This window comes from Triturus cristatus, chromosome 7, assembly GCF_964204655.1.
Source record: "Triturus cristatus chromosome 7, aTriCri1.1, whole genome shotgun sequence".
Classification (NCBI taxonomy): Eukaryota; Metazoa; Chordata; class Amphibia; order Caudata; family Salamandridae; genus Triturus; species Triturus cristatus.
In genome coordinates, this window is record NC_140590.1 from 553425991 (window position 1) to 553451799 (window position 25809).

Genomic DNA, 25809 nt, shown 5'->3' on the forward strand with positions numbered 1-25809 from the left:
AGCCACCTACAGTAGCCCAAAGCCTGCATGCTTGCCCAGCTGGGTGCCCCTGCCATTAGCCTGTTCAGACAGTGCAACCACTCACCATTACACACCCCTTCCTTGAGGCAAGGAGGAGGAACTGAAGAGACAGTGAGGCGGAAGAGAGGCATCACATCCATTTGCTGGAAAGCACATCTCAAAGAGATGCTGGCACTGAAAAATCAACCAGAAAGACACCCATGATGCTTCATGGATCCAACCACACCTGACCATAGCCAATTCTCCAATATGACAGGTGATCCACTGCAAATAAATGACTAGGCATCCAATCGCAATGGCGAAGCAGGAGCTAGAGCACAAGCTATTACGCAAGGGTCTGCCACTGCATAAGCACACTTAGAGGGGGCAATGTCACCATTCACCATTCAGCAAACTGCCAGACCCAGCCATAAGAGCTCCAAGATGGAAAACATGGCTAAGCAGAATTAACAATATTTCTATGAAACCTGAAAATCAAGCAGAATGGTGTAGAGGTCTTATCTACTCCTTTTCGCAGGTGAAGAACACATGAGGTGACTACGACTCCCCCCTCAATGCACACTTTGATCCACAGATTACCAGAGTATTAAAGATTTAAACTGCAGCAAGCTTGAAGCCAGAGGGGAAACAATAGACTGGCTTTATGTATGCCTGCATGAAATAGCCAGTAACTGCATCGCCCAAATATTCCAAGGATGCAGGTTGTCAGCGCTGCAGCGACTGATCTTGCGCAAACCTGGAATGAAGCTGGAAGATATGCTGGTGCCAGCCCGCTCCCAGGAACTATGAGACAGCCAAGCAGAACAGATGGAGGTGGCATTGTCTGTGAAGCCAGACCCGGAAATCCCTGTGAGTGAAGGAAGAAATACTCAATGAAGCAGAAACGAGATGGCCACCCTAACCGCCTCCCTTCCACTTACCCCGTCAAATCTGTTTGGAAACTATAGATAGGAGCACACCGACAAGCAAGGTGTCTGGCACAAGGCAAAGCATGCTCCAAACGCATCAAAATGAAGCACTTGGTGCACAAGTATCGAACAGGGGGGAAAAAAAGAGTAAAAACTCCCGGTGACGAGCAAACATCCTCCCACCAGGGCATAATCTAACAATCCGTGCAGACCACCTAACAAGAACAAACCTAGATTCATGCTTGAGAATGGGTCCAAAGAAGATGAAGATATATTGCTGATATCCTATGCAGAAAGACACACAAAAATGAGAAGACCACAGCTTGTGTGTGAGGTAGACTTGCTGGGGACGCAGATCATAGCCCAAAGACACTGATGCATCAGTTAATGTAATGGACCACCAGCAATTTAAAGCATTAAAACATTGAAAGCCCACCCAAATGAAAATCTACACATCTGGGGCCAAAAACCGTTGCCTCTTGTGTGGATCTTTGTAGGGAAAGAGCGCCACAAAGAGCAAGTTATCAACACCAAATATCACATCACCACCAAATGAGGTGGGACTCTTCTTAACTGTCACAAAGCCGAGGACTTAGGATTGGTCTTCTTTGCAAGACAAGTCTATGACTACCAGTTCGAGAACATCCTCAAAGACTTAGAACATCTATTTCAAGGGTTAGGCTGTCTCAAGAATCTCACCATCAAGCTACATATCAACAAAACTGTGAAACCAAGTGCCCTTCCATTTTAGACCATAAGTCAGAAAGACCTGGAGCAGCTCGAGGCAATGGATGTCACTGAAAAAATGTCAGGCCCAAAGGTGGGTGCCTCCGATGGTAACAATCAAGTGGTGATGAGCCCCTTTACATGTATACCTTTGAAGCAGGAGCTTCAGGGCAGTCACCGACCACAAACCACAGGTCAATCTCTTCCAAGGCACCTCCCAACACCCACAAATTATAACACCGAAGTGGGCAGTGCAGCTCTAACTTCTTAGTCAGCTATCAGTCAGGGGCTGACAATCTGGCCAACTACCTATCAAGACATCCCAAAACAGAACAGCCGCCCTCAAGCACTCTGAAGGCCCGTGCTCACTACGCCACTGGAGTCAAGCTATCCTGGCTGATGACGGCTGATAGCCAGAAACCGGTCCTAGGTTGCTTGATTCCGGTCCAGGGAAGACATGGCTTGGCAGTTCGGGCTGGACTGTTCCCATGAGGCACAGGGTCAAGACTGATTTGCATATGGCCATGTTTGAACTGGGGTGGCGTGGTGAGCAAAATAACGATGGATTAAACCCAGATCTGTGACTGGGTGTGAATGTTTTGCCAATGTGCAACATTCCGTCCCTCACCTTGTGTGTTTTGCTATTGTCTGCACTCCCCAAGAAACGCACCAAGATAAATGCCTGTAGAGAGTGAAACAGGCACTTCAACAACACTCGCTGGAAACACTCCTGACCCAACTCAGGGTGCATGACACCCTCGCTGGAGACATTCTTGCACAGCTGTGGAGAGCCCGCAAGTAGCTGAGCACCACAAGCGGTGGCATCCTCCTCAGAGGTCACTGCATCACAGTCTCCCTAATGTTGCATGGGATAGTTATTGCCCTTCCCCATCAAGGACACCAACGGTTTACCAAGAAGAAAGCTAGATTGCAAGAGAAGTAGTGGTTCCCCAGAATGGACAGTGCTGTCACAGTAGTCGGGAATTCTAAGCCTATCAACTTAGTAGTGAAACATAACTACCAGGATCAATTATGACCGAAGACCAATGTACATCTCTGAGGATCAAACCCAGGTGCCGATTTTGGCAAGTTTCTCAATGGGAAGGAGATACTGGTCATCATACAAGTCCACACCAAGATCCCTACATTTTAACAAATGAGATTCAAAATAGAAAAACTCCTTGGTACATACTGACTGCCCTAACAAATGGGAACCATTTCCAGAACTATCCAGAGCAACTTAAGATTCGCCATTCAATATAATGTCCCAGGGGCTGCAGGCCAAAAGGGACATACTATGTTTTATGTGCACTCTTAACAAGACCCTATGGATAACAGTTGGGAGAAGGGAGGACCCAGAGTGGCCCTTTCACAACTTTCTATGGGTGTATTGGAACACTCCTCATTGCATCACTAAGTGTGCCGAAGCCACACTTCTATTTGGGTGACTGCTAAGAGACACCCTTCCATCAGCTTCCCAGTGGCGCCTGAACCCTTAAGCTATTAAGGATAGCCAACGGTGCCAGAAGAACAATAACAATTAGGGCAGCAACACTGAAGAGCCACTGGACTGAAAGTGCATGAGGGGACAAAGTGTTGGTGAAGGACTGGCACCCTGGGTGGAAATTCACAACCCTTGCAAAAAAGGGTTCTGAACTGAAATGAAAGGGATTGTGGTAACAGTAAAAAGGGGGATGGAAGTGGTAAACACAAACATCTCAAGATGAAAGAAATCAACACTACTAAGGGGCACTCCCCAGAAACAAGAATCATTCAGAATGTTATCCTGATAAGTCAGTGATCATGAGTATGGAGAAGAGTGCTAAATGGCTACCATCAGCTCCTCTATACCACAAACCTCACCTCTGTCCCAACCAAGGCTCAGCGAGAGAAGAACCATACAGGCAAGCCACTGCGACAGCAACACCTGCCAGGGAAGCTGGAGGGACTTCTTATCCCTAACAACAGAACCTGAGACCCTATCCAGCTAGAGCAGGGACCGAAAGACTCAGTGTGCTAACCAATCATCACCCTTCATTGAGGGAGTTTCCCAGAAGAAATGTGTGGAGGGAGAGGAGGGTGCAGTGAGCCACCTGGTAACTGAATGTTAGAAATCCCCATACTACACGCACCTAGAGGCCAGGCTCTGCCAAATGGATAAATAGAAGTAATTGGGACTGCTCGTGGCCCATTCCACACCAACCAGTCAAGTATACGAGTCTTGTTTATCTTGTGCTCCCTGCCCGGCACACACACCCTACTGTCCCCTTTACAGAAGCCTTGAGATTCCACCACCCAAAATAAAAGTATTCCATAAATCACTTGATTCAAAAACCCTTCACACAAACACTGAAGTCAGTAGTGCAGTAGTCTTTCCTGTCCCAGTGTTAAAAGTTAACAGTAACAGGACGCACGGTCACAAGTGCCTTATCAAGGCACAGTTCACTCAAGTCTACAAACCAGTTCATGACTGATCTCATATCTAGTGCGTTCTATGGGAACAGATGTAGTGGAGTGCAGCAGCCCCCTGGTGTCCTGTGTGGTAGCTTAACTTCACTGATTCTTACCTCAAAAGCTATGTATGCACAGTTAACATTTTCCAGTGGCATTCAAACCATATGGAATACCCAAATTAACCAAATGGCCGATCTACTTACCAATGGAAACTTTTGATTTAGGTTTCAACCACCACTTAAAATGACAATATATTCAGAACCATTAGTGCCGAGAAGATGGTCCAAACCATTCTGGAATCATGACAACATCACAAAGTCAAAAGAAGCGCACCCAACAACACATCTGTGTTGTTAAGGTAGACAACCATGAGGTAATTCTGTAATAGGTAAAGGACATGACATGGAAACACTATACATAGGCAATGGGTTGGGAAAGGAGCAGACTCATTAAAGACAGGCGGTGTTGCTGTTGTATGATCTGGATTATGTTTCTTTAGTCTTTTCTTCTCTTAATCAGCGGGACTGCAGAGATTTTGTGACTTCTGGGCTACCTCAGTGCGTTGAGACGTTCTTCAGGCAGATTCCCAAGTTAGCTGTGCTTAATGCTTGCCAAGAACAGTGCACTTCTTGCTTGTGCAAACTAGTTATTGATGTTTGCAGATTCTCTCTTTCACGCAACTGGTCATAGTGTAGTCAGGTCTGAAGGAATCCACACTTGGGTTAAAGACAGAGCAGCTACTGGGCAGCGGTTCAGTGACTAGCTGCACCTTTTCTCTGCAATGGGCTGTAGGGTCTCACACATGCCCAAAAGAGTACAAGATACAGGATCAAATGGGGTGGCTAGAGTGCAAGCAGGGGCTACTGGCCCTCAAATGTGGAGTTTAAGATTCATTTTTTTGATATGGTGTTCCGAGGTCCATCATACTATAGTTCAGAAAACTGGGCCATGTATAACCCCTTTCTGCATTTGACTCAGTGGTAAAGATGGCAAGCAGTTACAGGCTTCTCAGGGAAGTAGTATGGGAATGCTCGAGCTATGAGCTCCACAATCACACAACAGCACAATAAACTAATGTCCAACCCAGTACTTATCTTTCAAGAGAAAAAATGCTTTAGTGCAGACTAGAACATAATACTACACACAAACGCAACCAAAAATGAATGTTTCTGATTGCTAACAGGCAGTCTTGCGCTCTGTCCGTTTTCCCTGGCACCTCCTCTGATTTAGGTGGTCCTTCCCATCAGGGTAGAAGCTGTTAGGGTGACCATAGCTTAAAGTTCAGCTCTCAATACCAAAAAGGCTTGTGCTTAGTCTTAAGTTCCTCATCAGGAGCAGGAGATCAATCCTGAGGGCAGCCGGCTGGCTGCCTCCTCAGCTCAATCTCCCTCCTCGCTCTTCTGAGAGGTGGTACGCCAGCTGGCAGCTGCCTTGGTGTGCTGCACGATTACATCTTGGCCACATGCCCACCAGAAACAAAGTCCTTATTTGTTGCAGGTAGTTGAGACACTGCACAGAATAGCTGCTGATGTCATGCACTGGTTAATTCTCCCAGTTACGATGCGGCCATGCACAGGCCAAGTCTCTGGAGATGATGCAGCCATGCACAGGCCAAGTCTTTGGTCATAATGCAGCCATGCAAAGACAAATACAATGGTGACAATGCTGTCAGGCACAGGCTGATATGCTGGGGATGATGCAGTGACACAAAGATTAATATTCTGGTGACGATGCACTCACGCAAAGGCCAATACACTGGTAATGATGCAGCCAGGCACAGACCAATATTTAGGTGATGATGCGACCACACAGACGCAGATATTTGGGTTATGATGCAGTCACACACAAGCTAATATTTGGGCGATGATGCAGCCACACTCAGGCTGATACTCTGGTGACAATGTCACCATGTACAGGCTAGTTCTCTAGACACACAATTGTAGCCATAACCAGGTCTTGACAATGACAGACTCAAACTTTGCGATTCTAGTCAGGAACCGCCACAGATAAATTGCAGGTCCGAAGACACAGTGGTGACCAGATCATCACCCTCAGTTGTCTTCTGGGTGATACACAAGCAGCGGGGAAAAGCTGCATCCCACTTGTCCTGGAGAGTCACTCCTTTAGGGTTGGCAGGTTCATTCCCTTTCTCAGTAGGCAGGCAGGTTTCTAGGTGCTTTTAAATGACTATGAAGCTCTTACAGCAACAGCTCAGACATGGGCCCCCTCAGCTCTGGGGAAACTGGCTGTAAGGTGGACACCAGCTCTGGTTGCAGAACACTCCCTTCCTTGGCTACAGAGGCCATGGAAGTGGAACAACAAGTAGGGGTAATGAGATCCTGTGTTTTTTACTGCAACATCAGACCGGGTATGTGCATCTACTGTCTGCATCTTCAAATCTGGTTTGGGATGGCTCTCTTTTCAAGTGTCTTTCCCGGATGCTCTCTAGACACAACCTTACTGTAGAGTGATGCTTTTCACATCAGGGTTGTCTCCAGTATGAAGCACCCACAACAGAGGCACAAACTGGCTGTCATCAGCCAACTGAAAATGTATTCAGAGAAAGACACAAGGCTAGGCTTCACCTAACGTTTCCCCTCACTTTGGAGAACGGAGTCTGCAGTCTCATCCCTCAACCGTGACATCTACCAAATGGCAGTGTTCAGGAAGACTAAACAGCAGCTCCTTGCCAAGCAAAAGGCCTAATCGAATTTCTAAAGGAAACCTCTCTCTACTCTCCCCTCTTCAGTTTTAAGGTCTCATCCCAGCAACTTCAGGAATGTCAGCAATGCACTTCAACTCTCTGGTAAAACAACCTCTCCACGATTATGTACAAATGCGAGGCCTGGATATCCAAACTGGATCCCTTGAGCCTCTATTACTCAAACTCACTCATGCTTCAACACACCCCCTCTTGGCACGAAGGACGTGAACATTTAGCCACTCCGCAAGCTTGTCAGAAATTAGAATGTTGGGTCTCTCTTGACCTGTCTATATTTGTGTCACTGCTATAAACAATAAAGTTCGGTTCCCCTATAAATCATGTGCCCCCGCTAAACTTAGCACTTTAGATCTGGATATTTTGCAGTTGTTGGTAAGACTTCTTAATTCTTCCTTACCAGAGGGGCATTTCCCCCCAACATGGAAACATGCTACAGTCCTTCCCCTCCTGAAGAAACCCAATCTGGACCCTTTTATTTGGTCTAATTATAGACCAATTTCTATGCTCTCCATTATGTCTAAAGTCATGGAGAAGCATGTTAACAAACAACTTTATTAGAGTTCTAATATTACCTTCATCCCTCTCAATCAGTATTCAGAGCAGGACACAGCCCCCATCCGCCCTTCTAGGAGTCAGGGAACACCTCAGACGGCTTCCTGGATGCAGGGAGACTGGGTCTCACGCTACTCTCTTGGAATGATTGGATAATCTGGGACTCCAGGGATCAGCCCTCGCCTGGATGACATCCTAAATGGAAAGCTGCAGCCTCACCTCGTTTTCTATGCCGATGACACGCAAATCATCTTCTCCTTGTCATTTGGCCAAGACCACAATTCTGAAGCTTTGAATTCCTATTTGGGCAGGGTTGCCATGGGGATGACTAACAACTCACTCAAACCTAACGGTGATAAAACTGAGGAACTGGTGCTGGGAAATAATCCAGCACTTTGGGGTCCACAGCACTGGCCAGACATTCTGGGTGCTCTTCTGGAACCTGCTCCCAACATCCTGAATCTGGACTTCCTGTTGGATGATATGCTGTCCATAAAGCCCCAGGTGGCTGCCACCTGCTTGGATGTCTTGAAATGGCTGCAGAAAATCATTTATCACTTCCACCTCAAAGGACAGTCATTCAGGCACTCGATTGGACTACAGCAACGTCCTTTATCTAAAGGCAGATAAAGCATCAATCAGACGGTTGCAAGTAGTTCAGGACTCGGCTGCTAGGATGTTATACAGACCCTCCAAAGCTGCTTGGGTCTCACTCCTCCTCTGGGAGATTCATTGGTTCACTGTGGATAAGTAAATTCATTTTAAAACCTTGTGCTGTGTTCACAAAGCCACATCAGAGGCAGGCCCACACTATCTCCACAACTTGGTGAAATCATATCAGCCGTCCCGTCTCTTTGTTCTAACGAACTGTCCCTGTGCACTGTCTCCAGAGTCAAATGTGCATGCATAGGAGGTCAATCATTTGCTTATCAGCCGCCTAGGTTATTTAATACTTTACCAGAACCCTTAAGAAGCTGTACCTCGCTGACCATCTTTCTAAGACAGCTGAAGACCTAGCTGTTCTGAATTAGTAGGGCCTGCATATATCCGACCTGCCGCTAGAGCGCCAGGAAACCCTGTGTGGGTAGTTGTGCACTATATAAAACTCGTTAATGATACACACCGTCCAAGTATGAAGCCCGCTATGCACACCGATATGCACAATATGCACTTGGAATTTAGCAATAGGGGTAAGGTAAATGAACAGAAAGAGGAATTTTACATGGGCTGGCAAGTAGACCTTCACTCCAGTGACGGAGATGAAAAGGCCCGGTCACAATTATGTATTCACAAAAGATTACCCTCTGCCACTACCGCTCTATGTACTAAACCCATGACAAGGACAGTATTCCCCCCTAGGACACATACAAGTTCAGAACCTTACGCATGTCAAGGGACAAGTCTTGGCCTCTGCACACATGCTAGATTAGCATGACACTAGGGACAAATTCAGCATACAAGATAAAGCAGGGCAGGAAGACATGACTGTACACCATGCAGGAGACATTACGGTCCAAACAAATTTGCTAGTATTTATTCCACTTTAGAGGCTATAGTGGGAAGCGAGACAAAACTAAAGTGCCACCTTCTTTAAAATTTCAAACTTTCCTCCAACCCTAGAGACCACCACCTTCCCTTTCCTGTCCTACATTCCTAGTTCCTGGATCAAGGAGTCACAGGTAAGGCCAGTTGAAAGTGTTCACAATAGTTTTCCTGGTTTCAACAATGAGCACAACAATGATGAGGTAGAAAAAATCCTGCTACGGCCAGATCATACAGGATGTTGGTTGTAATATTAACAAGATGATGATGATAATGGTAGTCACAACATCAAGTATGGTAAGTGATTTGGCAGGAAAATAGTACAATGCTCAAGTGCAGAAATGCGGTGTTTGAAACTATGAAGATAAATTTTACTTCATCATTGTAGTGCTCAGTCTCCACGTCCTCCGTCGAGAAAACGACCCAAAATCATGACTGGGTCGAAACATGGTTGACAATAATGACAATCGTAATTCCAAAACCTCCACACATCAGATAGAAGTTTCATCTCCTCGGTATTATACCCTTCATAAACTACAACCGTTTTTACAATATACATCCTTGCACTTTGGTTGTCAATATGCACTGCGTGACCCTATGCAGCACCAAGCACTTTATAAGTAGTCTGTATATGACTGATATTTAGGTGCATGGGGTTGACAATACAAGCATTATTTAGGCAAACCTTTCGTTACCTGGGACTTTTATGTTTTTGCTTTTCATTTTTTGAGTTTGGAACTAAGTGTGTATATGTTACAACTTTCATTTTTATATTTATCATCAACAAAACAATGATGCTGATAATAATACATACAAAATCATTTAGGGGCACATCTTGCAGAAGGTGCTAACGTTTAGTGGTTTTCTTTGTGTATCAAATTTTAACTACTTCCTTACCCACATGTAAATAATACTGCATTAATCGAAATTGTAACCCAGTTTTAAAATACACCACAATTTAGAGTAAGCCTCAAGAGTTTAATTGGAGTAACTCAATAGGAGTGCAACAGTATTGATGATCCTGGGACATATGTGGTAAGCAACAGTAAGAACACAATTTGCCACCTATAAACCTCCATCACAAACTGCTAGATGCAACTTAATCCACTGCATACAACTCTCACATACACATATATGATCATAGGACAAACTCACATGTACAGACCTAGACATATACAAACAACCCAATGAACCACTGAACTCAAAATGTTGCTTCATTATAGCCTTACCTGACATCACTCTGCAAATACAGGCGGCTGTTCCGGATGCTGGCAGAGCTCCCCAGGCAGCAGGTCACCTCGCCGTATTCCTGCATAATCTTCATCATTTCGCACATGGCTAGAGGGGAGAAGGCAGTGGGTCAGTAGGATAATTACTGCTACCAAGAATAGTTAATATATAATAACATTCAGTACCTGTCAACAACCCCACCTAAAGTGAATCATCTGGCACCAATGGACAAACAAGTACCAGAACTGTACCATGGAGGCCATCAACATTGCAGGAGTAAGAATTATTTATGAGCTCTGCTAAGTACATGACTGTTTCTATCAGTGAGCAACAGCTAAATGCCACTAATCAACTGTCCTAAAGCTGCATGATCTGACTATGGTTAAAGGCATTTTAGACAAAGAATTGAGGTGAAATGTTCACCGGGGTGCACATCAAAGTTGAGGTCAGACACAATCCATATACAGATTTGAAGGATGCAGACTTATTGACAAACAAGGCACTCCCCATCAGCTGGTAAATACGATATCTGCCCACCGATAAGGCTCTTATGGAACAAGAAAGAGAACAGGACCGCAGCGGCAGAGGGTAGGAACTGTCCCGCATATCCAAGGGGAGGATACATTAACATCAACCAGAGTGTCAAAAGGAATACATGGAGAGAGGGGATCAATACCAATTCCACCAAACAGTGGGACGCACTATTAACAAATTTCAGGTAGTAGCGATATCCCTCCACAGGAAGTGTAAGAAGATACATGCCAACAACCAGTGCCCTGGGATTGCTACAAGGGTAAGGTAGATTAACAATGTAAATTTTTCATAAGTCTAGATCATCTCTGCTGTGTTGTTAGTGATAAACCTTTTGATTAACCCACAACAGTAGCTGAAGAACAAAGTTGAAAGACTGGCAAAAGTTCCAAGGACTTGCTGTCCTCCTTCTGACAGCACACACCATTATTCTTGCACACCCTGACTCTGGGAAAATACATATTCCTATTAGGGAATGGGATTTAAAAATAGCTCAAGTAAAAAATACTAACCGGACAACCAATGTAATACTTAAATGAAACAAGTTACTCATCTGTAACAAAACACTTGCAGAATGAGATCTATAGCGGGTATAGAAACATATGCGGAACATACACCTTTCATCTAGCATTCAGGATTCAAATTTGATGCGTTTATTTCACAGAAGTGTAACATTTAGGAATTGTCTGAAAGTAACTCCCTCGTATTGTTAAATAAAAACTTCTACAATAGTCTACATCTTAGCGCCTACTTTATAATGTTCTGTATACTGATTGCAATAAAACCACTTCTATCAATCTTGCAGAATATGACATAAGCTTTTGGGCGACCAATTGGTGTAATGTTTTTATTCGAGGGTTGAAGATTTGGCATGAGAATGTTGACAACAAATTCATATGTTCTGGTTTTCTCTCATTCTCAATCTGCTGGTAAAATGCACAGCACAGAGAGTGAATAAGAAAGAAGACAAAACACTGGGCAGAGTAGGCCTAAATGAATAGGTGCCACAGAACTTTGACAATATAAACTTTGCTTTGAAGTCTTAAGGGCCTAGTATCAGCAGAACGATCAATACTTAACGAATTTCACAGCTGTATGTCTACAGAGCATCACTCACTAGAAGTATATTCTTACTGTAGATAGTTGAGTTTTTCCAATGAAGAAAGTAGCAGAAGATGCAAGATGTAATCCTTCTGCCAATACTAACCTTAGTCACAGCTTGGCCAGCACGAAATATAAGTGAACAGGGACAAGCTTTATCTGGCCATCTAGCAACTGATCACATGTTCTACCAGGGAGAAGTACAGAGAGATGTGGAGGTTGCCACTGGGGCACCACCACAATGCAGAACGTGACTTGTCCAAGAAATGTCTTTACTATCTGGTGGTGATAAGGACTGTGATGGAGCCATGGAACATCATAAGGACTTTTTAGGCTTTTTTGAAACCAGAACAGATATTTGGGCTTTTCACCTTGAAAGATCTCCTTTGTGGGACTGAGCTTGAGCAGGCAGTGACAGTGACCTGTGATTATAAAGGAATGAAAGAACGTCTCACTACAAAGCTGAAAGGGCGCATCCACAAATCAAAGTCCGAAAGAACAGCGCAGAAGATCTGCACTTGAGCACAAATACTTTCCTCATGCCGAGGCCACTGTCTCCTTAAGCACCACTTCAGGGACCTCATCCCCCATTTAGCATTCAGCAGCACCAGGATTCAAGAGGACATTAAACCCAACCGGCAAAGAAACGCGGACCTCGAATCAGATTCACAGTGTGAAATATCAGGATTATACACCAAATGTCTGAAATCCTCTGAGGTGGAGGAAAAGCTGTGCTGGGTGTGTCCAAGACCGCACCAATGAATCGCCTCCTCTGAGTAAGAAGTAGAAGTATTGCAAATTGATAAGGCTAGAATCCCACTGTGGGCCAGAGGTAACACCAGTGAGAATTGGTAGACGGAAATAGGCACACTTGAGAGTCAGCCACACAATCCAATTCTGGGTATTTGGGCCAATCTCAGGGACTTTGTTCTGATTCAAAAAGAGATTCAGGAGCTTCAGATATAGAACGGTGGCAGGGTACATCAAAGCAGCTAGAGACAGCAGATCCAGCAGTTTGAGAGTACAGCAACTACTGCTACTGTCCCTTTGATATGCATTTCCCTGTGACAGGAGTGCAAGACCTGCTACCCTAGAGGGTTGCCATTGTTGGGAAGACTAAAAGTTGCACATTTGATGATACTGCTGGTGGAACTACTAGAAAGGACAGCACTAGTAAGTGCACCATAGCAAAATTTGTTTTTAATTTTTCCAAGGATGATTCTGCTTTTACTCTTATGAGTCCCTTGCCATCAAATGGCAGATTCATTATAGCAGAGAGGAAATTTCCAGAAAACGTCATGACACATATTCAGGCAAGGTAAAGGCTGTAGCTATGAATGAATGAATGAATTTGGATTTGTATAGCACATGGCTACCCTGAGGCCTCCCAGCTATAGAATGATGCATGGTGTCAACAAAGTCTAGGCCACATTTCAGGTTTGGCATTCAGGCCATCCTTCACCAATTCTGAGACTGACTTTTTATGAGTTTCGTAAGGCTAATGGCAGCAAGCTTTGCTATTTTACATACTGTGTCAACATATCAAGCAAGGAGCCGCATGGCATTAACACTGCATGCAGCCAGATTTTCAGACACAAAATCTTTGCGCCCACGGAGTCAAGACATTTGAACTCTGCGTCGGGAAGCACCCAAGGAAAGCTTTGGGATTCAATTTTGCCAATGATACCTAGACCACCAGTCTCCACGGGTGGGCCAAAAAGAACTTTTATTATCAGACAGAGCGAGCTTATGCTGTTGAGCAATGTGCCTGTAGACTGCTGGGCTGAAGAAAGTTTTCCCCAAGACAGCCAGCACTTGCTCTAGCAGAGTTTCGTTAAAAGATAGAAGAGGCAATGGTGAAATGGAGATGCTTTCAGGATTTCCATAAGGATACTGGATTTTGGTTCCACAGACAGAAGAGGCAAATTAAGCTCTTATGATCAATTCTTGCAACATAGTCACCAGTTTTCCCTTACAACCTATACATACCCGAGACTTAGACATACAGCTCCGGTGACTACCTTGGGGTTCCCAGAGAAACCCAGGAACTGACCCCACTGACTCAGATAATCAAATCCCCCGACACGACTAGATGGGTTTCTAAACTCTATACAATGATGCAAGAACTTTGCACAGGAGATTCATTAGATTCGAAGCAGGCCACTAAATGGACATACTGCTGTGCACAAGCTCAAACAAATTTGTTCAATCACCACCAAAACCTCCTACACTATAAATTCCTACACCAAACATATGTTACACCTACTAGACAACACAAGATTGAATCGTCCAAACTCCACAACTGCCCGTGGTGCGAAGCAAACTAGGCGGATTTCCTTCATCTGGAATGGACGTGCTACCCTATTCAACAATGTTGGCATGCAATATTAAATACCCTGGTTGATATGACTAATAGTAGAGTAGCATTGGACCTGGAACTTGCTCTCCTAGAATAAGCCAAAATGGTACCATCCGCTACTCAAAGATATGTAGCCATGGCACTATTATTAGTTAAACGGAGGCTGGCTATGCTTTGGTATGAGACAAGATCATCAACTAAAGATGATTGGTGGCAAGACTTAATCATCTAATATGAAACAAACCTCTTATCTGACCTATTTCATTTTAACAATAGTAATCACTCAAATAACGACATTTCCCCATAAATAAAAGTCTCATGATATATAATTTTTCTGTGTGTGCTTCTGTCTAATTCCTGGGCAAGTGGACCCTCATCTTAGGGAGCGTTGTACCTGGACTTAGCTGCTGTGCTTTGCATCGCTGTTCGCCGGACCCGCTTCGCGGGTCCCGCTTCACGGAAGGAGCGGCGGAGTGCCTGTGGTTTCAGCGCCGGCTGGGGAGGTCTGTGGCAGCAGCAGGGCTGCGAGCGTTACTGCAGGGACTCCATCTCCCAGGAGTCCCTGCCTGGCCAATAGTTCACACCTGGCCCGCTCTCCCTGCAAGCCACGCCCCCAGCACACCAGCTGCATTTAAAATCATCCTTCTTTCCCGGTGCTGGTGGGACTGTGTGTGCTTCTGTCTAATTCCTGGGCAAGTGGACCCTCATCTTAGGGAGTGTTGTACCTGGACTTAGCTGCTGTGCTTGCCATCGCTGTTCGCCGGACCCGCTTTGCGGGTCCCGCTTCACGGAAGGAGCGGCGGAGTGCCTGTGGTCATCCTTCTTTCCCGGTGCTGGACGCGCGCGGGTCCAGCACGGAGCGAAGCCCGGGCAAAGGGCGGGCAGCCTGTGGCAGTCCGGGGCTGTCCAGGGCCGGGTTGGGTCACCCCCCTGATATTATCATTGGTACATTGAGACATATAGGGGTGTTCTACTATTATTATCATTTGGTCACTGTTATAGCCTGTGTTAATGTCCACCCGCTCAGGGAAGAGCCTCAGGAGAGGAGGTGAGGGTGGAGCCAGTTGTATTATAGGCACTATGGATCAGTTCATCACACGGGTGGCTGCTGTCATAGAGAAGGAGATTGTAATGACAGAGCGGCTTCTCTCCCTAGAACTTCCTCTGTCGAAACTGTCCTCATTAGGTTCCCTGGCACTTGTTACCTCGCCCGTATGTAGTTCAGATCCCTTTGTAATGACATCCCCTCCACCGGAGCCGTTACGGGTTGTATCTTTGAGGGCCAGCATTGATAGGTTGGAGAGCTTGGCAGCCATATCCATTCCCCCTCCTATCGATAGTAGTAGTGCTGACTCATGCTCCAGTGAACTCACTGTTGTACCAACTTGCACAACTATTCCAACTATCCAAGATAATATTCCTCAGCCGCCTGTGGTACCTCTAACGGTTTCTACGAATATAACTGACACTAAAAGGAAAAGGATTGCCAGCCCATGTAAAGACAGCTTCCCTAAACGTCATAAGAGACTAAGGAAACATGGTGTAAGGGGAACAGGAACTAAAGCGGGTGAGGGGTTGGCTACAAAAAATATTGGGTTGGGAAAGGGGGGGGGGTCATTTAGGTCCTAGGACTGAGGACGCATGTGTTGATCCAACATCAGACTGTCATTTAGTTTCATCTAACGACTCTGTGACAATTTCACAATTTGAAGATCTGATGAAAACTTTATTGTCCCCGATTGTGGAAAGAGTAAAAGTGTTGGGAGAGAGGCTGGATAGATTTGAACAGGCAACTTTGGATAATTTTTTCTCTCTGAAAACCCTTATCAAACTGCTTTCTAAAAACAAGGAGGGTGGACAGGGTGGGGATAGTGGCACCCGGATGCTCGCTGCACCCACACAGGACATATCTACCGGCCCTAACACAGCAAACACTGTAAATTTGTCGGCTGTGGTTAATGAACCTCCTACTCAGGTTACGGATATTTTAGGTGATATTAGTCAATTGGGCCTAGCTCAATCGAGTGTGCCGAAGCCTCTTATTGTCCCGGTACAGAAGCCTATCCGGGCTGAGTTACCGGGTAGGAAGGGACCTTCTAAATATAAGGAAACCTCGAATGGGATTGCTAAGGGCACTGGTCCTGACCAAGCTTACTCGTCCAGAATTTGCACTAACCCCCCCAGAGAAACCCATTCAGAGGAATCTCTCCCAAAAGCGTCTCCTACTTTTCCACCGGTAAATTTGCCCCCCGAGTGCCACCCGTATGTTGCCATACTCACCAACGTACCCATTTTGAGAGAAGATCAATATGAATCCTATCAGGCTTTAAAAAATAAAACCATGCACTGGTTAAAGTCTAATAGACCTCTTCCTAGAGGTTTAGATGGGTTGATCCTAGGAGTGAGAAGGGTAGGGTGGGTAGGTTATGGTCGTAAGCACCTAGAAGGAGATTGTGTGGTGGTTAACTTTAAAGATACTAGGGTTGCCCAAACTATTTGCAATCCAGAGTACGCAATTGGGGGGGCAAACATTAGTGTAGTAGACTTAACCTATTTTTACCCTAGGACCGCAGCAAATCACAATGGTGTACATTTTGGTGGGGGTTGGAGCAATGATCCTATCCATCCCGTGAATCCCGCTATCCCTCATTTATTTCAACCGGCATTTTGGCCCGGGTATTATGGGGGGCCATCGGGACATTGAACCGACACGTGCCATGGGGTGGTCTGTAAGGATCATTGCCCAGGTGCTGCTGCTGTGCCCAATGTGCCGAACAAAAGAATTGTCTCTTCTCCCTCTCAGTTGGATGAAGCCACCAATTTACCACTGGATTTTATCTGTAGAGAGTCGGTTGTGGCGGATCCAGATATCAAGATTCTTTGCTGGAACGTCGCGGGTCTTTCAAGGAAGCTGGGACTCCCGGACTGGAATGGGCTTGTGGAGGGCTACTCCATTTGCATTTTCCAGGAAACATGGTGTAGGGAACCCTGTCACAAGGTAGGTTATTCGACTTACTTTGTCCCTGCTGTCCCCTCAGTTTCAGGGAAGGGACGCCCTTCGGGCGGTCTCCTCATATGGGTTGATATTGCTCTTGACTGTCAGGTGGTTCAGCATCCTACCAATTCTCCCGACCTCCTCAACGTTACTATAAAGGGTGCACGGGGTGGCCTCTTCTTGGACATTTTTAACGTCTATGCCAGAGGCACGAAGGGTGGTATACTATCGGCCACAATATCCTTACTAGAAGGTCTGCTTAGGCAGCACCCCAATAAATCTCGCATCTTGGTGGCAGGAGATCTGAATTGCACGTTTGAGCCCCTGGGCCTGGACGATATATTGGGAAGTGGTGAGGAGGACTCCAGGAGGGGTATTCCTGCCCTTGCGCTGCCTCCCATCAAGAGGTGGACCCAAGTGGCGGTACAGATCAACTCACTTAACATGGAATTTGAACTTAGGGCTGTCAATGGGAGGTCCAAGTCTGACCTAGTGGGTGCCCATACTTATAATAGGCCAAATCATACGTCCAGAATTGATTACATTCTTCTTGACGCTAGTCTATGGAGCACTCTGAAGGATATGGAGATCATACCTACCATTGAGAGTGACCATAATCTCCTCTCACTCACCCTTTTTTTTCCAGTGGTTAACTGTTAAGGGGGATTATCATCCTATACAGCACCTATTTCCCACGAAGTTCTCCCATCTAATTGTGGTAGACGGCTGAAGTGGGCAAAGCTTATTATGTCTGAAGAGAAAGTGGCGGATATAGGGGCACTCCTGGCTGCAGCACTGTGCAAGTCGGAGTCGCTGACCCGATCGCCCGAGGAGACTACGCAGATTTTCTGCGACTTAACTAGGGCATTGAGTAACCTATTTATTCTCCCTAGCATGGCCTCCCGTGTTAACAACAGGAAGTTGCTGCCGAAATCGCAGGGTTGGTTTACAAAAAAATGCAGAGTCAAGAAAAAAGCGCTGGTAGGGGCTGTTGAAAACTAAATCCCAGGTAGCTATCAGGCTTGCAAGGAAAGATTACTCCCAGACTTTAAAGGCAGCAAAAAGAGAGGGGGAGGAGAAGTTCTGGGCGGACCTCCTGGCTGCAAGCCTGGAAAGGAATGCAAGGGGATTTTGGAGTTTGGTAAGATCTAGGGATAGGCCTGTTGACACTTTGCAGACATGTAATATCCCAGCCCAGAATTGGTTTAGCCACTTCCTGTCCCTTTATACCCCTGTCGAGGGGGTTCTTAATTACTCCTTTACCCTGATGGTTGAGGCAGTGGACACTGAGGCGTATCCCTTTACCGACAGAGAAGTGGAGCTCGTAATCAAGTCCCTGGTCCCCCTAAAAGCTGCTGGGCCTGATGGGTTACCCGGTGATTTGTTACGTGCTAATCCTAAGCAATGGGGGAAGTTGGTTTCCACCCTATTGAATGCAATTATGGGGGGAGCATCTGTACCGGAATCTTGGAAAGGGGAGGAGGTTGTCCCGATATTCAAGAAGGGATGCCGGGACAACCCCGCCAACTACAGGCCCATAAGCCTTATTAGTTCATCCCAAAAGGTGGTAGGGAAGGTGATTCTGGGGAGAATCCTCCAATGGGTAGATGACAATAAGATTTTATCTGATTTCCAGGCTGGTTTTCACTCTGGAACCGGGACTATCGAGCAAGTCTTCAGACTGGCCCTCTTGCTTTGGAAGGTGGTGGTGCTGGGCAAGGGCAGTCTCTATTTGGCCTTTATTGACCTCAAGACTGCCTTTGACCTGGTACCTAGGGAGGAACTGTGGAGGGTCTTGCAGGGTTTGGGGTGCCGTCCTATATCCTATCACTTCTGATAAAACTACATACGGACAATTATGCACAGGTGCGGTGGGGTAAGAATGGGGAGAAAACAGATAGAATTCCAGTAAGTAGGGGTGTCCGCCAGGGATGTGTGTTAGCTCCCACCCTATTCTCTCTTTATGTGAATGGGGTGGTTGAGTATTTGCTACAAGAACCTGCTGATGCACCGTCCCTGGCGGGCACTCGGATCCCTACACTGCTTTTTGCAGATGATACCCTCCTTATTGCAAAGTCCCCCCAGGGCCTCCAAAAACTTCTTAAACGCTTCCAGGAGTTTTGTTCCCTTAGGGGATTGGTGATCAATGTCGATAAGACCAAATATTTGATCATGAATCCACCTGGGAAATTGGGGCGCCCTCCCGTGTTGAACTCTGCTTACCTGGAGAGGGTATCAGAGTTTGATTACCTGGGAATCCGCCTTAGTGATTCTATGTGTTGGACTCCGCACATAAATAAGATGCTCCTTAACCACAAAAGGGTGGGTGGTGCTTTGCTCAGGGAACATCGTATTTCCACAAAACAATGTATTGCCCCAGTTGTGGAGATTTATAAAGCTAGAGGGGTTAGTGCTGCTTTATATGGGGCAGAGTTGTGGGGCATAGGCAATCTTGACGTGCTTGCAAAATCAGAGAGCAAATTTTTGAAAGATCTGATGGCTCTCCCTTCGAGTACACCCACAGTTCCAGTTTTGTTGGACTTAGGCTGTAGATCAATTGCGCACCAAGCTCGACTACGTCCCTTGCTCTTGTGGGCCCGCTTGTGGAGGGTCCCTGAACTAGCCTCCTATGCGGAGGGACTGTCCGAGGTGATGTCTATGGGGGGCTGGTGTAAGATTAAATGGTTGAGGGACGTTAAACATCTTTTGGGGGAGTTGGGCCTAGGTGAAGCTTGGGTTACTCGATCTGCCCCTCCCAAAGCCACTCTAAAGAAATTGTATTGGGATTGGGTTTCGTTTAAACTTACTGTTGATCCACGCCAATGTAAGTCAACTGTAGCCTTTTTGAGGATTAAAGACGTGGTAGCTTACGAACCATATCTCGATATGATTTCTATTCCTTTTGATAGGGCCTTATATTTTAAATTCAGAGTAGGGATCCTACCTGTAGGTGATTTGATATCCCGGTGGAAATTGTCCCCCCAGCCCTCCCCCTTTTGTGCCCTCTGCTCCACGCGGGTCGAGACTGTGGCACATATTCTTTTTGAATGCCCTGACTATTGCTCTCCCAGGAGGTATTGGCTCAGACCACTTTGTAGACAGTTGGGAACTCGCAATCACACAGTCGCCCTGCGTCTTTTACTGTCCGACACATCCACTTTGGTGGTTTGTGCTGTGTCTAAATTTTTCTGCCAAGGCTTTCTGTATCAATTTAATTCTGATCTTACTGTACTAATTGTATTTATTAAGTATTGTTTTTATTGTCTTGTTGGAAAAGTGTTTTTTCTGCTGTTTTTCTTAACTGTTGAATTGCTTTTAAGATATTTTATGTATCGAAATAAAACCTATCAATCAATAATTTTTCCTATGATTTAATATTTATCAAAACATTTATGCTTTTTCTTTTTTTGGATTATCTTTTTTCTCAGTAAGTCATAAAAACATTTACAAATACTTACAAATTCATATGACGGTTTGTGTTATTAGACATTAAAAGAACAAATCTTTCAATTGTGGTAACCCCCACACGAAGCCATCATCCCTCCATTCTTATATGCTTAAGAATTTAGCGATACTGTTATAACTGCTTGGGTGTAATTCATACTACATAAAGATCTATTATAATGACTAAAAATTCGGATTTAAAAAAAGTTATATCTAGCACCTAGTGATAAAAACATTCAGTCACATCTTGGCTGCAGAAGGTGCTTAAGCCTAGAGCAGTGGACTTCAAAATGTTTAATGCCGTGCCCCCTCTGGTGTACAAAAAAAATAACAAAAAAAACCCAGCAACAAATCATTGGGGACTTCCGAGAATGAGAAACTGTTTTTACACAATTCTTTAAAACTGTCAATGTTTAAATATGTATAAATATATTTAGATATTGTAGTCATAGCTTTTAAAAAATACTATCATACATTTGGAGGTACTCCTCCTTTGATATCCACTACCAAGACAGGATATGAATAAACCAATCAGTAGATTTGTAGAGTGCTTCTCGTCGGCCATGAGGGTATTCAGGCGCTTAACGACAAAAGAGGTTAGTAATGGCCCGGTACAGAGTGACCTAGGGCTGCACTCTTTTTTCAGTAAAAACAAAGCACTGTTATCAGCATGACGATTCTCTTGGGCAGTGCCCGTCGACGCTCCCTGGGATCAATTAAGATCCCCTAACCCACTCACCTCCAGTCCCCCCTCAGTCACTTCCAAAGATTCCAGCACTAGAGAACTGCTTTACCTGCTATCTGAGCGCTCTCAGGAGCAGGATAGGTTTCTTCATGAAGAAGATCACCTAATAATTGTTTTTTAAATATTTTTTGTGGGAGAACCCTTTATAGGATCATTCTTCTTCAGGGCACTTACCTTAGAGATGGGTAGAAGACCCATTTGAGGGTGTACTTACTGGCCCGGCAAAAAATTTGGCTTTCAACTCCCGGATGAATAGTGGTACAGGAGTCAAAAGCAGAGTTATTTTTGCAAGGCCTCAGACAGCAAAACCAGATGCCTTAGGGATTTGACAGCGACATGTTCTGTTGGCCTTGTCCACAGGGCTTGAACTCCGAGGCCTTAGGAGGTGTCAGTTTACCCAATCTGCTATCGAAGTGTTGTTGAAATGTTTGAGAAATTCAGTAAACGCCAGAGAAGAGTTTCACACCTACGTCAGTAGGGTATCTGAAATCAGGAAATGACTCAAACACATCAGGTGGCACTGTATACAGGCTGGTGTGATGGCCTCTGAGACTGCACTCTTGAATACAGCTGCATAGCTTTACCTAGCAGCAATAGAGAGCTAATGTTTGAGGAAGCGTTTCTGGATCTGGTCTGGCAATATTCAAAAGGTCTGTTGGAAGAAGTATTCATATGAATTGCTCATATGTGCTAAACCATCTTTGATTGCACCAAAGTGGGTCTGGTGTAGCTAACTGACAATCCAAGTTTGAATAGAGCCCTAAAAGTTAGGACTCGACCATTTCATGCTTCTTTTTATTAGTTTATCTCACAGAAAGACCACACGATTAGTACATTTTCCTGTCCTTGCTACTAGAAAGTTGGCCTCCTTGTCTACATGGGAGAAAATGTATTCTCCCTTCAAGGAAGTCACAACTGCCAATGAGCTTGGATATTAATGGAAACAAATATTAGTCTGTAAATGAGAGCTCTACACTGAGTAAATGCCATTGTTATCTGGCAGCCTAAATGAACAGAGATTTCCGATCCTTGCCCATGTCATAGTAGTTGAGCATCATGGTTGCTGGTACTGGACTCTGGATCAGTGCCCAGTTCTCCACCCCCGGCCCCCAAAAATACAAGTCTTCTTCTTGCTTGGCAGATGGATCCACATGAGGAAATATTCAACGGTAAAGGTCAAATTGGAGTGGTCATAACTGGTCGGCAGCTGAACCGAACAGTGAGATATGGTTGGAACAGCGGACTTGTGCCTGTGTCTGGTCCTTTGGCCTCATGAGCTGCATAGGAGCCTGTAGCAGCAGCACCAGAAATTACGAAAGTTGCGCTAGCTAGCTTTTGATGCGCATCTAACAAGGAATCCAACCAGAGGACTGAAAACAGGAGCGGAGGGGTTTAGCAACTCCTGGACCAGAGGGTCTTTTTCTTGTGAGTCAGTGCTGTCTGGCCTATCTTAGAATTGGATTCTACTATGAATGGGTTCTACTAGCTGTGAAGGGGGACACCTATTGCAGAGTCCAAGAGGAGAGGAGCCAATACTAATGAGATGTCCTCAGGTCCCCTAAGACCCCTAAGAACATTTCAGCTAGATCAGGGAGACTGTTAAAAATCTTCTGATCTTCTAAGATCAGAGAAGGTTATGGATTAACATGCTACTTGGTACAGTGTGCCTCCAGCATCAGAGTAACCTCCTATCAAGACTGTATAAACTGGAGTGTGGAAGGAATAGCTTGGTAGGGTCCAACATGCTTTTTATTGTGTCTGCTGTGCTTTGCGGGAGGAGCTGCAGATGTGCCGAAACACAGACGCACATCACTTGAGTGAACTGAGGCTTGGGGGGCCGGGGGGGGGGGGGGGGGGAGAGAGAGAGAGAGAGAGAGAGAGAGAGAAATGAAATGAATGAAATGAAACGTAGATTTATAAAGCGCGAATTGCTGCCCTGAGGCGTCCAAGCGCTGCCTAGAGAGTATGGTCATTAGTCAGAGGCGGTCAGCTGGGGGTTAATCATGGACGTTGAAAAGAAATGTCTTTAATTGCTTGCGGAAGGAAAGCAGATTGGGGTTCGACCTGAGTTGAAGGGGGAGGAGGTTCCACGTCTTGGCGGCATTGTAGGAGAACATCCTACACCCAGCCTGGCTCTCCTGATTCTGGGAACTGTGACTAGAAAGGACTGGCTGGAGCGAAGGTGTCTCCTAGGAAGGTACTGCAAGATAAGTTCACGGCTAATTGCCGGTCCTTTGTGCCAGAAGGCTTGGTGGGTTATGCACAATGCCTTAAAGGCAATTCTTTGCCGAACCGGAAGCCAGTGCAGGCTACTCAGCCCCGGTTTGGCTGAGACTATCCGAGGAAACTGGAGCAATGCGCGAGCCGCGCAGTTTTGGACGATCTGCAGCTTGCGCAGTGTGTAGTGGGGGGCACCGAGATAAAGGGCGTTATTAAAATCCATTCGAGACTGGATCAGGTCTTGAACAGCCACCTGCTTGGCCTCCATAGGTAGGAGTGGGAGCACTTGATTCAACATCCTAAGGAGGCAAAAACAGGTTGCAGAGAGCCTGATGGCCTGGGTGTCAAAGAGAGAGAGAGAGAGAGAGACAGAGAGAGAAAGAAAGAGCGAGTGTTGTTTGTGGCCTCCAAAGGACCCTCAGCACTCATGCCCCTTTCCCTAGACTGTGACAACAGTGTATGGTTGTAAGAAGCTACCTGGCACACAGAGAAAAATGACCTTGTGACCAGACACCTTCATCTTCTTCAGAGGCACTCACACCAATTGTGTTGGGTCTGTCAAGGTGTCCACATAGCAAGATGATGATCTTTGGGGCTTGCTACTTCACCAACTGAGAGATAGCTCTACGCTGTGAGTTTGCTTCATAATTATGAAATGGAAAATCCACTCCTGAATTGATGAACAAGTTACTTGCTTTTGGCAAAGCTATTTCTGATGTATAATCCATCTAACCTCAGAATCCTCACCTCCTGCAGCAGCGTTTATGAGGCTGCTTTTGGGAACTTGATGGCACCATCTACTGGCTTGTGGGAATTATTGTTAGGAAATGTTTCAGACCCAGTGTGGCGCCTGGGGAAATTCAAAAGGTGGGTAATTTCTTGTTAGAAATATCCTTCAGAAATACCTTAACTCTGCTTGCAAAGTTGTGCAGTTCTGGAGGGATCTCATACTGATGACAGAATACTGAGCACAGACTTGTGGCAAAAGATTGTTGCAGAAACAAAAGAGACATACATGCAGGGCTTAAAGCAGGAAGAAACAAGCTACTTACCTGTAACTACAGTTCCCCACCGTTGGTTGCTTTCATAGATGCACAAGCATGAATCATTCCATAATAGAGAAGGTAACATTTCACTATCAATACAAAGATAATTCCTTTAGAAACAACATTAAGACATTGCATGTCTTACATAACAGCTATACAAGAAATTCTAGTCACGCCACCAGTTTGCAGGGTACCAACAAGTTGAGAACAGGAAAGAGACAGGCCAAAAAATAAAAAGTGGATCTGCACCTCATTCCATTTCATTTTTCAAAGTTAAATTCTTGGTAGTGGTAACTTAAGGGTCTCACTCCTTCTCCAGTCCTGAATCACAGTTAATGTTTAGTCTTTCTTAGTTTCCTCTTTCAAGACAATTTGTCCCAGAGACTGAATTTCTGGGGCAGAGGGTCTTTAACTTCAATAGAAGATATATTTTGCCTTGGTGTTGATCCTGACAAGGGTGTGACAGTTCAATGACGGTATTGATCGAACGAGGACTGTGAGCTGTGGGCTGATACAGATGTTTGGTCTTGCAGGATCTATAGCTTGATTAGCAGTAATTCTTTACCAATTTGCTGTTTTTTAGGAACTCCAGTTGCTGGGCATATAATCTGATTGAGGGAAACACAAATGTGATGATTAAAATTCTTGCACAGTCAATGACAAGCACCCAGGCTGCATTTCAGTACATCATTTTTCAGCCATTCTGCCACTTCAAACGAAGACCAGCCATATGAAATTCAGGGTTGGTCTGATGCAGGCTAGATCGAACGGTCAGGTCCCCTCTGAAGGGCAATACAAGCAACCCCAGGTCAGTTCCGGCCTTCTTAATTCCCATTGACTGCATACTGAGCATCAAATCCATGACTGGACATAAGTGTCGCATTTAAAACCTCTTAAGCTCAAGAACCTGGGCATCTGGTTTGACAAACTCTCTTTCGATGCCCAGAATAATTCCCTTCCAGGAAAATGTTTTGGGATGCTGAGATCCTTGAAGAAAATCCTTCATATCCTTCCTGAATCTGCCCTAAAAACTGTAATTCAGGCACTGGTCATATACAGGCTAGACTATTGTAATGCCCTCTACCTGGGCCTATCTCAATCCTGTCTGAACAAGCTTCATGGGGTCCAGAACGCGGGAGCTTGGGCACTACTCTAACTTCCTAGGTGTGCCTCCATCAGTCCCACACTGAAGAAACTACATTGGTTGCCGGTG

At 45.4% G+C, this 25809-nt stretch overlaps 1 protein-coding gene across 8 annotated transcripts in view; it reads right to left on the reverse strand.

Annotated features, from left to right (window-relative positions):
* TMEM94 (transmembrane protein 94) overlaps positions 1-25809 on the reverse strand; it is an 805258-nt gene that overhangs the window by 170014 nt on the left and 609435 nt on the right. For all 8 annotated transcript variants that reach the window (XM_085617011.1, XM_085617013.1, XM_085617005.1 and 5 more), the window contains one exon: positions 10155-10263. In XM_085617011.1, coding sequence (XP_085473137.1) covers positions 10155-10263 — 109 coding nt within the window. The remainder of the gene's footprint in view (positions 1-10154; positions 10264-25809) is intronic.